General features: G+C 45.0%; 1 protein-coding gene across 3 annotated transcripts; it reads left to right on the forward strand.

Annotated features, from left to right (window-relative positions):
* Positions 1–876: 876 nt before the first annotated feature.
* TMEM100 (transmembrane protein 100) lies at positions 877–12242 on the forward strand. 3 transcript variants are annotated; one of them, XM_075903830.2, is made up of 2 exons: positions 877–1229; positions 10972–12242. In XM_075903830.2, exon 2 carries the CDS (start codon positions 11038–11040, stop codon positions 11440–11442), a length of 405 nt encoding a protein of 134 aa, XP_075759945.1. In that variant the 5' UTR covers positions 877–1229; positions 10972–11037; the 3' UTR covers positions 11443–12242. The 3 variants fall into 3 exon arrangements, with proteins under 3 accessions (XP_075759945.1, XP_006125208.1, XP_006125207.1); XM_006125146.5 differs by lacking the exon at positions 877–1229 and adding an exon at positions 1236–1588; XM_006125145.4 differs by lacking the exon at positions 877–1229 and adding an exon at positions 4293–4909.
* The last annotated feature ends 321 nt before the right edge of the window (positions 12243–12563 follow it).

Consider the following 12563-nt stretch of genomic DNA (forward strand, 5'->3'; position numbering starts at 1 on the left):
CACACGCCTCAGTGCCCCTCTGAACTGTATGGGGCTCAGTACAGCATTCCTGCCACGTGCAATACATTGCAGGAGCAGCATCTACTACCATAGTTAAATTAACTTTCCTACAAGGATGGGGATATGTTTTGATTGTGGGACCCCTTGGATTTGCTGGGTTGGGAGCAGATACGGGGACCTTCCGGAGCTGCTGTGAAAATGTACCTGTTTCCTCAGGCTTTTTCTATTTATGGCAGGTTTTTCTTCTCATGACCCAGTTGAAGAAAATTGTTGAGGCCCACGACCCAACAATTTCACTAGAGTGTGGGCACCAAGATGGGGCTGAGGATGAGAGTTTGGGCTGTAGAGGGAAGCCTCGGCTTTGGGGTCACGGCTGGGGCAGGAGGGGTTTACCTTGAGCAGCTCCGGGTCAGCGGTGCAGCGGGGGCACTGAGGCAGCTTCCTGCCTCTCCTGGCACCACAGACCATGCTGCGCCCCAGAAGCAGCCAGCAGCAGGTTCCTTCTGTGGGAGTGCGGAGCTAGTGCTTGGGGTAGAGTCAGTGCACAGAGCTTTGTGTGCTCTCCCTCCCGTCCCTCCCCCCACCTAGCAGCCAGGCCTATTGCCAGCTGCTTCTGGGGCACAGCGCAATCTGTGGTGCTAGGACAGGCAGGTAGCTGCCTTAGCACCCCCACTGGTCACCCTGCAGCAATGAGACCCAGTGCCCGACCTTACACAACCCAGTACTGAGTCATGATCCTAAGTCTGAAATCCACTGCTTTAGGTGACTGTCCAGCGCCCATTAGCTGGGCTCAGCCTGACTTTCTGCGTGGAGAGCTCAGAGGACCTGAAAGTGGGAGTGGGGGTCCGTGCAGGGTGGATGGCAGAGGAGGGAGTACATAGTTGCCATTATTATTCCTATTCCCCCAGCACCCCAAGGCCCCATTGGATCTAGGCCAGGCCCCGTTTGCTGAGGGCTGGATGGCCCGGGCCAGCGCCCCTCCTGCCCAGCTGGAGAAACAAAGTTTCCCACAACTCCGGCCCGCCTGCTCCAAAGAGACACAGCCCTCCCGCAGGCAGGGCCCGTCCAGCCAAGCTCCGTCCTGCCGCATTTCCTCCGGTCCCTTAATGGTCTTCCAGGCTGGCTCGGCACTTTGTGCACGCTCCCTTGTGCGGCGGCTGGCGCCCCCCGCCGTGTGCGCGGCGGTGCAAGGGGCTGGCTGCCTCAGTTCCACGCCGGCTGGGGGGAAGGTAAGCAGCGCGCTCAGCGCCGGGCATTGTCGTGCCTCCGGTCCAAGCCGGCTGGGCATCGAGCCGGGGCTTCGGCAGCAGCCGGCTTCAGAGCGCCGGGGCTGGCCGGGCGAGCTGGTGGAGGGGGCGCTGGCCCGCGGAGGCGCTTTGTTGAATGGGGCTCCGAACGTTCGCGGCAGCTGAACCGGGCTCCGAACGTTCGCGGCAGCTGAACCCGGCTCCGAACGTTCGCGGCAGCTGCTGCAGCCCAAGATGCGGAGAGGGATTTTTTCTGGGGTTTGGTGCCTAAAGAACAGCCCCGAGGAACGTAGTCCCCTGCTGGTGCCTGCCCGGGTGAGCGGTGGCTGTCATTCCGGCAGGTACAAACGTTCTCCCCCACTCAGCAAAACTTTCCTGAAAGGAGCGCCACTGGGGGGAAAGACACCCCCCTTCCCCGAATGTACTAGACTTCGGTAACTTGGGGGGGTCGGGCCATTCTGGTGAATTTACCTGCTGTTTGATAGGGTTGGGCAAACGAGGGGTGGGGGGAGCGAACTAAAGAAAGGATTTCGTTCTCTCTGAAATTCTGAAGTTGTTTAGAGCAGTGGCTAACGCACCCCATTAAAAGTCCGTTGGTTTAAATCTTGTTACATTCCGTAGAACTTTCCCCCATAAAGGTACAATGTGTAGTGCACGTCATTCTTCTTCACTTGGAGGTGGAATAGGAATTTCTGAGATCAAGGCTCTTTGAAAGAATTGCTTCTATTCTGTAATAGTGGGGTGTCTTACAGCTTCTGTCATGCTTCCTCTTATATATTTGGCATTTGGTTATAGGCATGATTTATTCATTTACAGTACATTTGGGGTGCATGGTATATTTCAAACACGTGTGAAAGCAAAGTCTCCGTCTTGAAAAGTTTGCAATTTGGAACGGCATACAGTGCAGACTCCCCTCTTCCCCGATTGTGACTGAGAAATGAAAAAGAGCAATAAGCTGTTTGTAATTCTTGCATGCCAGAATTTGGTTTAGCAACCAACTTCAACATCCATATCCACATTCTGATGCAGCCTGCATGAATATATATACATGCACCTCTTATCCCAGGAACCGATCCTGAAGACTTACTCCCAAGAGTAAGTGCAAAGGAATTACAAAGAATCAGGACCAGAACGTCTGTGTAACAAACTTAATCACCTTCCACCACTATTGCATAAAATGCAAAAAGCTGCAAAGGGTGGCACACTCCAACTATTTTTACACTTTTCCAATGGTAGTCAGCATGACCTCCTGAGAGCACCGCATTGGAACCTTTCAGAGTTTGAAAATGAGACTTAATTTGTAGATTTCACAAATTCCACTTTTCAAATTTATTTCCCAATCCACTTTCCTACTTTGATGGGGAATGGGGAAAAAGTTTGCTTTGTGGATGCAGTTTTGTTGCAGGGTAGGAGGGAGAAATATCTTTTAAAAAAGCACTGCTCTTCCACTGAAATATTCAAGGGTAGAGGCAAATCATTCCCAGAACAACATATCTATTTCTAGGTGTGGTACAGGACAATAATTTGTTTAGTACAAATATCATACTTAGTGATTTGACTATTTGTGCCATCCTATTCATTTTATAAGGAATTTTTTTTAACAACTACCTAGTGGGAATTTGAAGGTAATTCAGTTTTTTCCTAGAGCAGGACAATACCATACAATTTTGGGGGAGGGAGGGAGTATATAAAGTTCAGCTGGTCATTTTGTTAGGCATCAGGCACAACTTATTCAAGAAGATAAGAAAGGAGATCTTAGCTTATCTTAGTGATAGCTAAATGTATTTTAGAGATTCATGGGCATATTAGTTTCTTCAATTCTCCAGAGCCTCATGGTATTTGTGCAAATGCACACTTGCATTTGTGGGATATTTGTGCAGTCTAGGCAACATCTAAAAAAATAACTTCAGTTTAATTATTCCCATGTATTTATTGCCCTCCTCAAATGTAAGGCCATGCTGCAGAGTTAGAAGGATCCTAGACACCCCCCCCCACACACACACAATGGTGAATATGCCTAGTAACATAAATCTTTGCCGTCCCAATGGTGAATATGCCTAGTAACATAAATCTTTGCCGGCCCACTGATTTGCTCCAAGATCTGCCTATCTCAGGCTCTGGTTCTGAGCCCTTAGAAATTGTATTTAAAAACGCAAAAAAGAAAATGAGAGCCTTACATTAAATACAGTGAAACAGTGCTCATCAACTTGGAACAGGGGATTCTGTTGGATTGAGTAAAAGGGAAAGTTTTCAGTGTACGGATACGTCTATACAGCAGCGCTATTTGTTATCCCAAAATTGCATTCTGCGCATCTTAACAGCAAGCCCGTTATTTTGAAATACATTTGAAGTAGCGGGCTTATTACTATATTCCGATGTCCCGTATACCTCACTGCACGAGGATTAAGGGACTTGTCGGAATAATGTTCTATTTCGAAATAGGCTCTCTCGAAATAAGCTACACCATTTCCGTAGCTCAAATTGCATACCTTATTTCAAGTTACGTGCTACTGTGTAGATGAACCCTAATAGTCCTGTAGAAAAGCAGGACATTATCAGTCAATCAAAGTATTTTACAAAGGGAGGTCAGTATCATGATCCAGAGTTTCCATGTAGGGAAACTGAGGCACCAAGCAGTGAACTGACATCCCAAGGTCATCCAGCAGAAAAGTGGAGTCTAGAACCTGCATCTCCTGAGTCTCTCCCAGAGTGCTATCTTTAATTGGTTCATGCTTAGAAATAACCTAGTATCCATGATGAGGAGCTAAGGTTTACATTATTCAGCTAAATAAGATTCCACTCCATCTTCCCTCAAGCTCCTTTGCTGGATGGGTTAATGGGTCAGGATGCCCTGGGTTCCAGTGCTCAATGAGGCTATGTCTACACTACAAGGTTTTTGCGCAAAAACCGGCAGCGCATTCACACCTCAAGCGTGTTTCTGCACAAAAAAATACAGTAAATCGATGGGACAGAGGGCTTTTGCTGGTAGAGTTATTCTCTCCCCATAAGGAATAGTTACAGCTCTTGCGTAAAAAGGCATGCATGGATGTTCCACAGGGGTTTCTTGCATAAAAAGAGCCTACCAGAAATAGCGCAGGTGCTCTGATGGCCATTCTGTGAATGGCCATCAGTCCATGCAGTGCGGATGCTATCGCGCAAAAGCACATTGCTTTTGAAGTGTGGACACGCTTTTGCACAATAAGTTTTTGCAGAAGATCTCTTCCGCAAAAAGTTTCTTGTGCAAAAACCCTGCAGTGTAGACAAAGCCTGAGGGTGGCCATCCAAGGAAATACACCAGGTCACATGCAAGAGGCTGCGGGCACCAAGAAAGGGGACTAAAGTGGAGCACTAGGGAGGTAGAAAATCCCCCAGACTGTTCAGAAGGCAATATAGAGCAGACCCTTCCTTCCTCGCAGGGGCCTTATTCTGAAAAGCTGATTTTACCCAAACTCTTTTCTTGTAGGAACCCTCCATGCTAGAGCTGTATCATGTCCAATTCATCATCCAACAACCACTAACACTTCAAAGCCTGGAGCTGCTCTTTCTGCTGCCTCATAGTGACAGAGGAGTCTTTTTAAAACCAAGTTCCCTGACCCCCTTTTATTCCCCCCATTGTAGTCATGTACCAAGTGTTTTGCTGTGATGGATTTCAGATGGGCATGGTAGGTGCACACGCAGCTGGATATGGTTAAGCAAATCTCATTTTACCTTTATTAGTGGATACTAGAATAAAACATCCCACTCCCCCTTCTATAGCTTTACCTTTTGAATAACTGCTGTAACCTTTTTGCCCCAGTAAAAATAGCTGCTTAGGAGAAAAACCTTGTGACTACAAAGAATGCTGTAATCACTAAAAGCAAACTAAGGCACAGTGGTGTTGGTATATTTGTGTGCCCTGCCTAGAAGCTCCTATTTATAACCCTGGCTGAGTTCTCCAGGTGATGTCAATTAGAATTCATTTGATCTTCACCAGCAATGGATCTGGCCCTTGCATTCCCAGGAGCGTGCACATTTACATCATACATTTGGAGCAGTTTCAGTTATTTCCGGTCAAATAACTCAGGATAGGCTTAGCATGTTTTTGTTAATTAATATTTGTGCACTTATGCCCTGATGTAAAGAAACAGCCTGCCTCTTTGAAGGCAATGGGAGATTTGCATAAGAGTTTGAGTGGGTCAGCTTTAGGCTGTAGGTGATTTTGGTACTTTTTAGGGAGGCATTTGTGTTTCTTATTTTTGTTTTTTGTAACTCCGAGATTGCTTAATGGCAGGCAAGTTAGCTTCTTCCCAAATACTGTTTTAATATGCACTTACTTATCCTGATTTTGTGAAGTTTGAGACTATGCACCAGTGTGATACAAGGTTTATTAGGAATGTGCATATCAGACTGTCATGGAACTGTAATGCCAACAGACCTAATCAAACCTGGGACCAATTGAGCTTAGAACATGATGAGCTAAACGCTAGCAGACACATTAATCTCTCTCTAAGAGGTCTCAATTAAACTACATTGGACAGTACAGCACCCCCAGAAGGTGTGTGGGTTACATACTCAGAGGGACAGGGAGTCAGCAATAGGCATTTAAAGGAAAGGTACAATGTATTAAGTTAACCCACACAAATTAAGAGGGCACAGAACAAGTGTAGGGGGCTGAAACTATATGTCTATTAAACAAACAAGGGGCATGTCTACACAGGGTATTTATGGTCTGAAAATGCCTGAATACATACGATGCAATTAGAGCATGCTAACTCCACATTTATCAAAAACAACAAGGAGTCCAGTTGTATCAAAGACCAACAATTTCATTATGGCATAAGATATCATGAGTTGCAGCTCACTTCATCAGATGTATGAAATGAAAGAAAAAACCCCAGAGACTAGGGCTCTAGAGATGGGAGCGTTACATCAGATCTAATTAAGTCAGGTTTAGATGTGGATAAGAAGGTGAGAATACCTAAAGTTGAAAATTACTTTTGGTAATGAGAGAGCCATTCCCAGTTCCTATTCAGATCCACTCTGATGGTGTCAAATATGCATATTAATTCCAGCTCAGCAGTTTCACATTGCAACCTGTTCTTGAAAGTGTGAGGGTTGTTTTGTTTTGCTTGAGGATGGCATCTTTCAAGTCTATAACTGTGTGTCCAGGGAGGTTAAAATTGTTCTCCCACTGGTTTTTGTATATTACCATTCTTGTGTGAAATTTGACAGATGTCATGCTCCAATCTCTGTACCCCTACTATTTGCTTTTTTCTTTCACTTAATGCATCTGATGAAGTAAGTTGCAACTCATGATCGCTTAGCCATCATAACATTTTTAGTTATTAATGCGCCACCGGATTCCTTGTTGTTTTTGCTGAAAAGGACTAACATGGCTACCTCTGAAATCTGTTCAGATTTATTGCAATCTCTGGAGCCCTCTCAGATACATCTGTGCTTGAAACTGGGGATTTGATTCCCAGTTCATGTAGACCATTATCAGGGATGATCTAGATGGTACTTGATGCTGCCATAAGTGCAGGGGACTGGACTTGATCTCTTTAGGTCCCTTCCAGTTCCAGTATTTTATGATTCAATGTACGTGCTAGCTCGCATCGAGCTCTTGCACTATAAATAGTGTATAGCTTCAGGAGCACAATTAACAGAAAGTATATAGACATGGGGTCCAGGCAGGTTTGTGATTGGGAAGCTGCTAGCTCATGTCACTGTGGCTACACTATTTTCAGTGCATTCGCTCGATGAAAGCTAGTGTGAGCATGTCTATATGACTGGGAATCACACCCCTGGCTGCAAATGTAGAAAACTGACTATTCCATTAAGGATGGATGTTGGGCAGTTTAATGGATGGACTATGTCTAGACTGCCCCCTCTTGCACAAGAGAATATGCAAATGAAGTGAAGCTGTGAATATTGCCGTGCCTCATTTACATATTTAATGAGCCACCATTTTGCACAAGGGGCTTTTGCGCAAAAAGGGGCATCTCCTTTTTGCGCAACCCCCTCCTCCCGGCTCTTGTGCAAGAGGGGTTTTGCGCAAAAATGGTGGCTCATTAAGTATGCAAATGAGGCACGGCAATATTCACGGCTTCACTCATTTGCATATTCTCTTGTGCAAGAGGGGGCAGGGTAGACGTAGCCATGTGGTTTTCAAAGAAGCCTACGGGAGTTAGAAATTCAGTGGGAAATGGGGGCTTAAATCCCTTTGAGGATCACAGACCAGATGCATTGAAACAGCGTGTTTATGGCATAGAATAAGCTCTCCCCTATACAGGTGCATCTGAAGTTTAGAAACCTTCAATCAAACCCCCTTTCTCTAAATAATCCTTGATCTGAGAGACAGTTTACTGTTCAAAGCCAATAGGACACAGGGGGAAAAGTGAGCTGTCAAATATACAAAATGAGCTGGGATTTGAGTGGCGGGGTGTTGAGAGAGCATGGCTGAAAGGGAAGAGTTGGAGTGGTTTAAAATAAAGCAGCTGTTGGTATTTCCCAGCACTTAGATTCCACTGTGCTAAGCACCTTGTACATTACTGCATGGTCGTAGTGTCTAGGAACCCTGATTAAAGATGAGAGCCTAGGTCCCAGGCAGATGAAAACCAAAACACAGTTTCTGCTCCAAAGAGCCCTCAGTCTGGGATATTCAACTGAGCCTATAGGAGTTTGAATGTCAGTGGGATCTGGGCACCTCATTTACTTATTTTCTTTGGAAAACCCCTGAAATAATGCTTAAATATTTAGAAAGCCTTGAGCGCGCACCAGTTGGCACAGATACTTACTCACGTGTCCAATTCTACTTGGGTATGTCTACACTAGCCCCCTAGTTCAAACTAGGGAGGCTAATGTAGGCATTCAAAATTGCAAATGAAGCCTGGGTTTTAAATATCCCGGGCTTCATTTGCATCTTCCCGGGCGCCACCATTTTTAAATGTCCCTTAGTCCGAACTCCGGGCCCGTGGCTACATGCAGCAGGGAGTAGGTAGTTCGAATTAGGAGATCCTAATTCGAACTACCTACTCTCTGCCGTGTGTAGCCACGGGCACGGAGTTCGGACTAAGGGACATTTAAAAATGGCGGCGCCTGGGATATTTAAATCCCAAGCTTCATTTGCAACTTTGAATGCCTACATTAGCCTCCCTAGTTCGAACTAGGGGGCTAGTGTAGACATACCCCTTGTCTTCAGTGGCAGAGCCTAAAAGAAAGGAGTAATGTCTGTTCATTTAAAAAGAAAACAAACATATTTTACTTATCAAATGAGAAGTCTGTTTTCTGAATCATTCATTAATTACATGGCCAGCTTCAAACTCTGCTTCCCCCATTGAAATACATATTACAACGGTCGAAACACATTTGATCACAACTGGGCGTTTAACACTATAGACCGTTTTAGGCTGAGATTTTCTATGTCACTTGGGAATTTGGATGTCCAATTCCCCTTAAAAATGAGAAGATGGTATCATCGACTTCCTATCTGCATTTAGGTCCTGCTTCTGCAACGTCTTATTTAGTTCAATGGGGCTACTTATTTATTACTGACTCTGAGTAAAGAGGGCAGAATCTGGCCCTTTTTTATGCTTGTAATGTGCTTTCAAGAAGCTGCAATAAAAATTGACTCCCAGAGCCCATCCGCATGCAGTCTCTCAGGAGGAATGCAAGTAAAGTACGGTTATGGATGTTGCAACACTCTATTATGAAACTAAATAAATATGTGGCATTGCTTATTTGACATATTCCCTACTGCCGGGAGACATCTCTTGATCTAGATAGTGACGTGCTATTTATGTATCGAGAGTAAAGGTGTAAGAAAAGATGTGGAATCTAGATGTGGAAGCTAGTAATTTCATTAATAACGATCAGACACTTTATACTGCAAAAAGCTTCCTGATTTTATTTATTTTTATGTATATAAATAAAATAATAAAAGAAAAAACAGCTAATTATTCTACAAATAAAAACTCAGTCTCCCAGGATCAAGCTGTTATATTACTGCTTGCTAGTTTATAGTTTTATTTCTAGATGCTTCTTGTATTTTACATGTTTTCCCCCTTCTTTTTAAGCCCTAAACCTTGAAGACTTACTAATGTGCTTAACTTTAGGCGACTAGGCTCACTTAAAATTAAATGATTGTTTGAGTCTTTGCAGGATCAGGGCTTAAGTGTAGATGCTGTGATAATGAGCAATGCCTATATCTACTATATGTTTTAGAGAGTAAGTCTGTCTGTCTGTCTGTCCGTCCATCTGTGTCTGTCCACCTGTCTGTTTGTTCAAGAACTTCTCCTAAATGGCAAGAACTAGGGCCACCAAATTCAGTTTAAAGCTTCCTCTTATCATAACTGAAAGCAAGATCAGGGTTTATTTGTGCTGGGAAAAATGGGATGTGCCTGGAATGGGATTGCTTCTCATAAAACCATACAGTAAAGAGAGAAGCCCCAAGCCTCCCATTTCCCAAGTGTCCTTTAGGAAGGGCGGGGGTGGGCTGAAGTTTCCCCCTTCTCCAATTCATACAGGGAGGGAGGGAAAAGTGCACAGTTTGCTGCATTCCTTGCTTGGCTGGGGAGCACTGGGGACAGACAAACCTGTACCTGCCCCAGCCAGGGGAAATACACCCTTTCCCTGGCTGTGCCCGCTAGAGCTGCAACAGCCATGGAGAGAGACTTCTCACCTGGCGCCAGACTGCTGCAGAGAGAGAGGACCAAAAATTAATCGAGTTAAGGACTTGAGCATCACCCGATAAGTCTTCTAGTGTAAGATATGTGAAAAGACCAGGCCAAATTCTGCTCGCTCACACAGGCAAACTCCTTGTCCCCAATTCTATTCTAACATAACCAGGAGTAATTCCACTGAAGTCTAAGAAGTCACATCTATTTTACGTCAGCTCATTGACGTAAGGTTGAACAGATATAACTGAAAACAGATTTGGTCCAGGCCCCCTCAGGACAAGCAATTGTCTAGTTGAATGGCTCAGTTCCTTCAAAGATTTTTGCTTGTGCTTAACTTGAGGCATGGGAGTAGCCCAGGGGTGGGAAAAAGGGCCTTCGCAGGTTGGATCCGGCCTACCAAGCTGGTGGATCCGGCCCACGGAGGCCCTGCTGCTCCCCTGCCCCCAGGCCAATTAGGGCCTGGGGATGGAAGAGCACACGAAGCCTCCTCTCATCCTGCCAGGAGCATGTGGTGCTTTGAAGCACCACGCACTACTCGCAGATTGGGGGAAGAGTGGAGGAGGCTTCGTGCCCTCCTCCCGCCCCCAGGCCCTAATTGGCCTAGGGGCAGGGGAGCGAGGGAAGTCTCCTCCCACACCAGGGGCATGGGCACCTTGGGGGAATGTGGGATGGGGGGCAAAGGCACTCCCTTGCCCCCAGACCAATCATGGTCTGGGGGTGGGGAACCCGGAAATATCTTGGCCCTGCCCCTTGCACTCGATGCCCTGCCCCTTCCTGTCCGGCCTGGGGCCACTTCAAAAATTTCCGAAATGGCCCTCAGCAAAAAATGATCGCCCACCCCTGGAGTAGCCCTATTTAAAATCAACTCCATCCAGTCCACTACGATCAACAGGAATACTCACATGCTGAAAGTTAAGCCCATGCATCAGTCTTTGTACAATCAAAGCTTGTGCAACATCAAGCATGGGGAAGGGGGGGCATATCTGGACTGGAATCTCTCTGTGCTACCATAATGTGTGTGATCGTTGAAGACCTGTCAATTGAATGCTTGCATCTTCTTTCCACAGTGTAAGGCTTAATCAGCAGAACCTAGTCTAGCCTAAGAAGTTGCCCAGAAACTCCAGCAGCACAAGATGACAGATGAGCCAATTAAAGAGGTTCTAGGTGCTCCCAAGCACCCCGAACCTGTAATGATGGAGAAGAGCAATAACAATGACTGTGTGGTAACCACTGTCCCTTTGGTCAGCGAGTGCCAGTTGACTGCAGCAACTGGAGGAGCGGAGCTGTCCTGTTATCGTTGCACCGTCCCCTTTGGCGTGGTCATTCTTATAGCTGGAGTGGTGGTCACCGCCGTGGCATACAGCTTCAACTCCCACGGCTCAGTCATCTCCGTGTTTGGACTGGTTCTCTTGTCATCTGGACTCCTCTTGCTGGCTTTGAGTGCTGTGTGCTGGAAAATCAGGCAACGACACAAGAAAGCCAAAAGACGGGAGAGTCAGACAGCGCTTGTGGCAAATCAAAGAAGCTTGTTTGGTTAGAGGCTACCAGGAAAACCTCAACCAGAAGAGAGCTCCCTTGTAAATCGATTTGACTATTTATCGATAAGTTAGACTGCACACATTTTTTGGAATATAAATGGGTTGGATTGAGAGACTCTTGCAGCCTCTTTGGAATTGTTAGTACCTGTCTTATCACAGACTTACAGAAAATGGTATTTCTTCCAGGACAGAGAGTGAAAAATGGTGGATTTTCTTTTCCTTCACAGAAAACAAATTTGTCATAACTGCAGTCGGTTAATTAGTCAACATTTGGATACCATTGGAAAGGGAGCCCTGTGAACAATCAAGAAAATAACTTCACCTGACCTGGTGTGCCAGAAACCCGCTTAAAAATAATACACACTGTGAGGTCTGACCAAGGGAAGAGTTGTAGCATTTGAAGAGATGAGACAAAAAAAAGAAAAAAAGAAAAAGAAAGAGCATGCGGCTAAGTCGCCTTTGACTTATGTTGTTCAGTGGAAAAACAAAGGAAAAAACCAACTGTGATTGCTTAGAAAGCTGATTCATGGATGATAGGTCATTTTGGCTTGTTCCAATGAGTTGTCAGTGGTACTTTAAAAAACAGTAATATTAAACTTGTTTTGCTCTTGAATAGAGGTAGGTGGCTATTTGTAACTATATTTGTCCAACACAAATAAGGAGGTATAAGCATTGCTTAAAAAATGAGTTTTTTTTGTAAATGAAAGTGGTTGGATTTAGCACTTTTGATGACTTTGATATAAAAAAAGATTAAAAATGTACATTTCATCTAAAATAATAAACATTTAAGTGCTGCTAGAGCTTTAGAAAATCTGGCATTTTTCATTGTCACCATGACAGCTTGTACTTTCAGATTTGGTTCTCAAGCTTGACGGTCATCTTTTATGACACTGCTTTGAAGAGCAATAGTTGTGCTAATAATTTTGAACACATACTGGTCTGTCTCAGCTATACTTACAAAGCCTGTTTTTGCTTGGATAATGGTTTTCTTATTTACATCTTCAGTAAAGAGGAAGCTACATCAAAATAATAAGGCTCATTCTTGCAAAGACTTGTGCATGGGAGCAAAATATTACCTGTGAAGTCAATGGCATTACTAACAAGTTACTCATGCATAAGTA

This window comes from Pelodiscus sinensis, chromosome 20, assembly GCF_052426305.1.
Source record: "Pelodiscus sinensis isolate ZL-2025 chromosome 20, ASM5242630v1, whole genome shotgun sequence".
In the NCBI taxonomy this organism is placed as follows: domain Eukaryota; kingdom Metazoa; phylum Chordata; order Testudines; family Trionychidae; genus Pelodiscus; species Pelodiscus sinensis.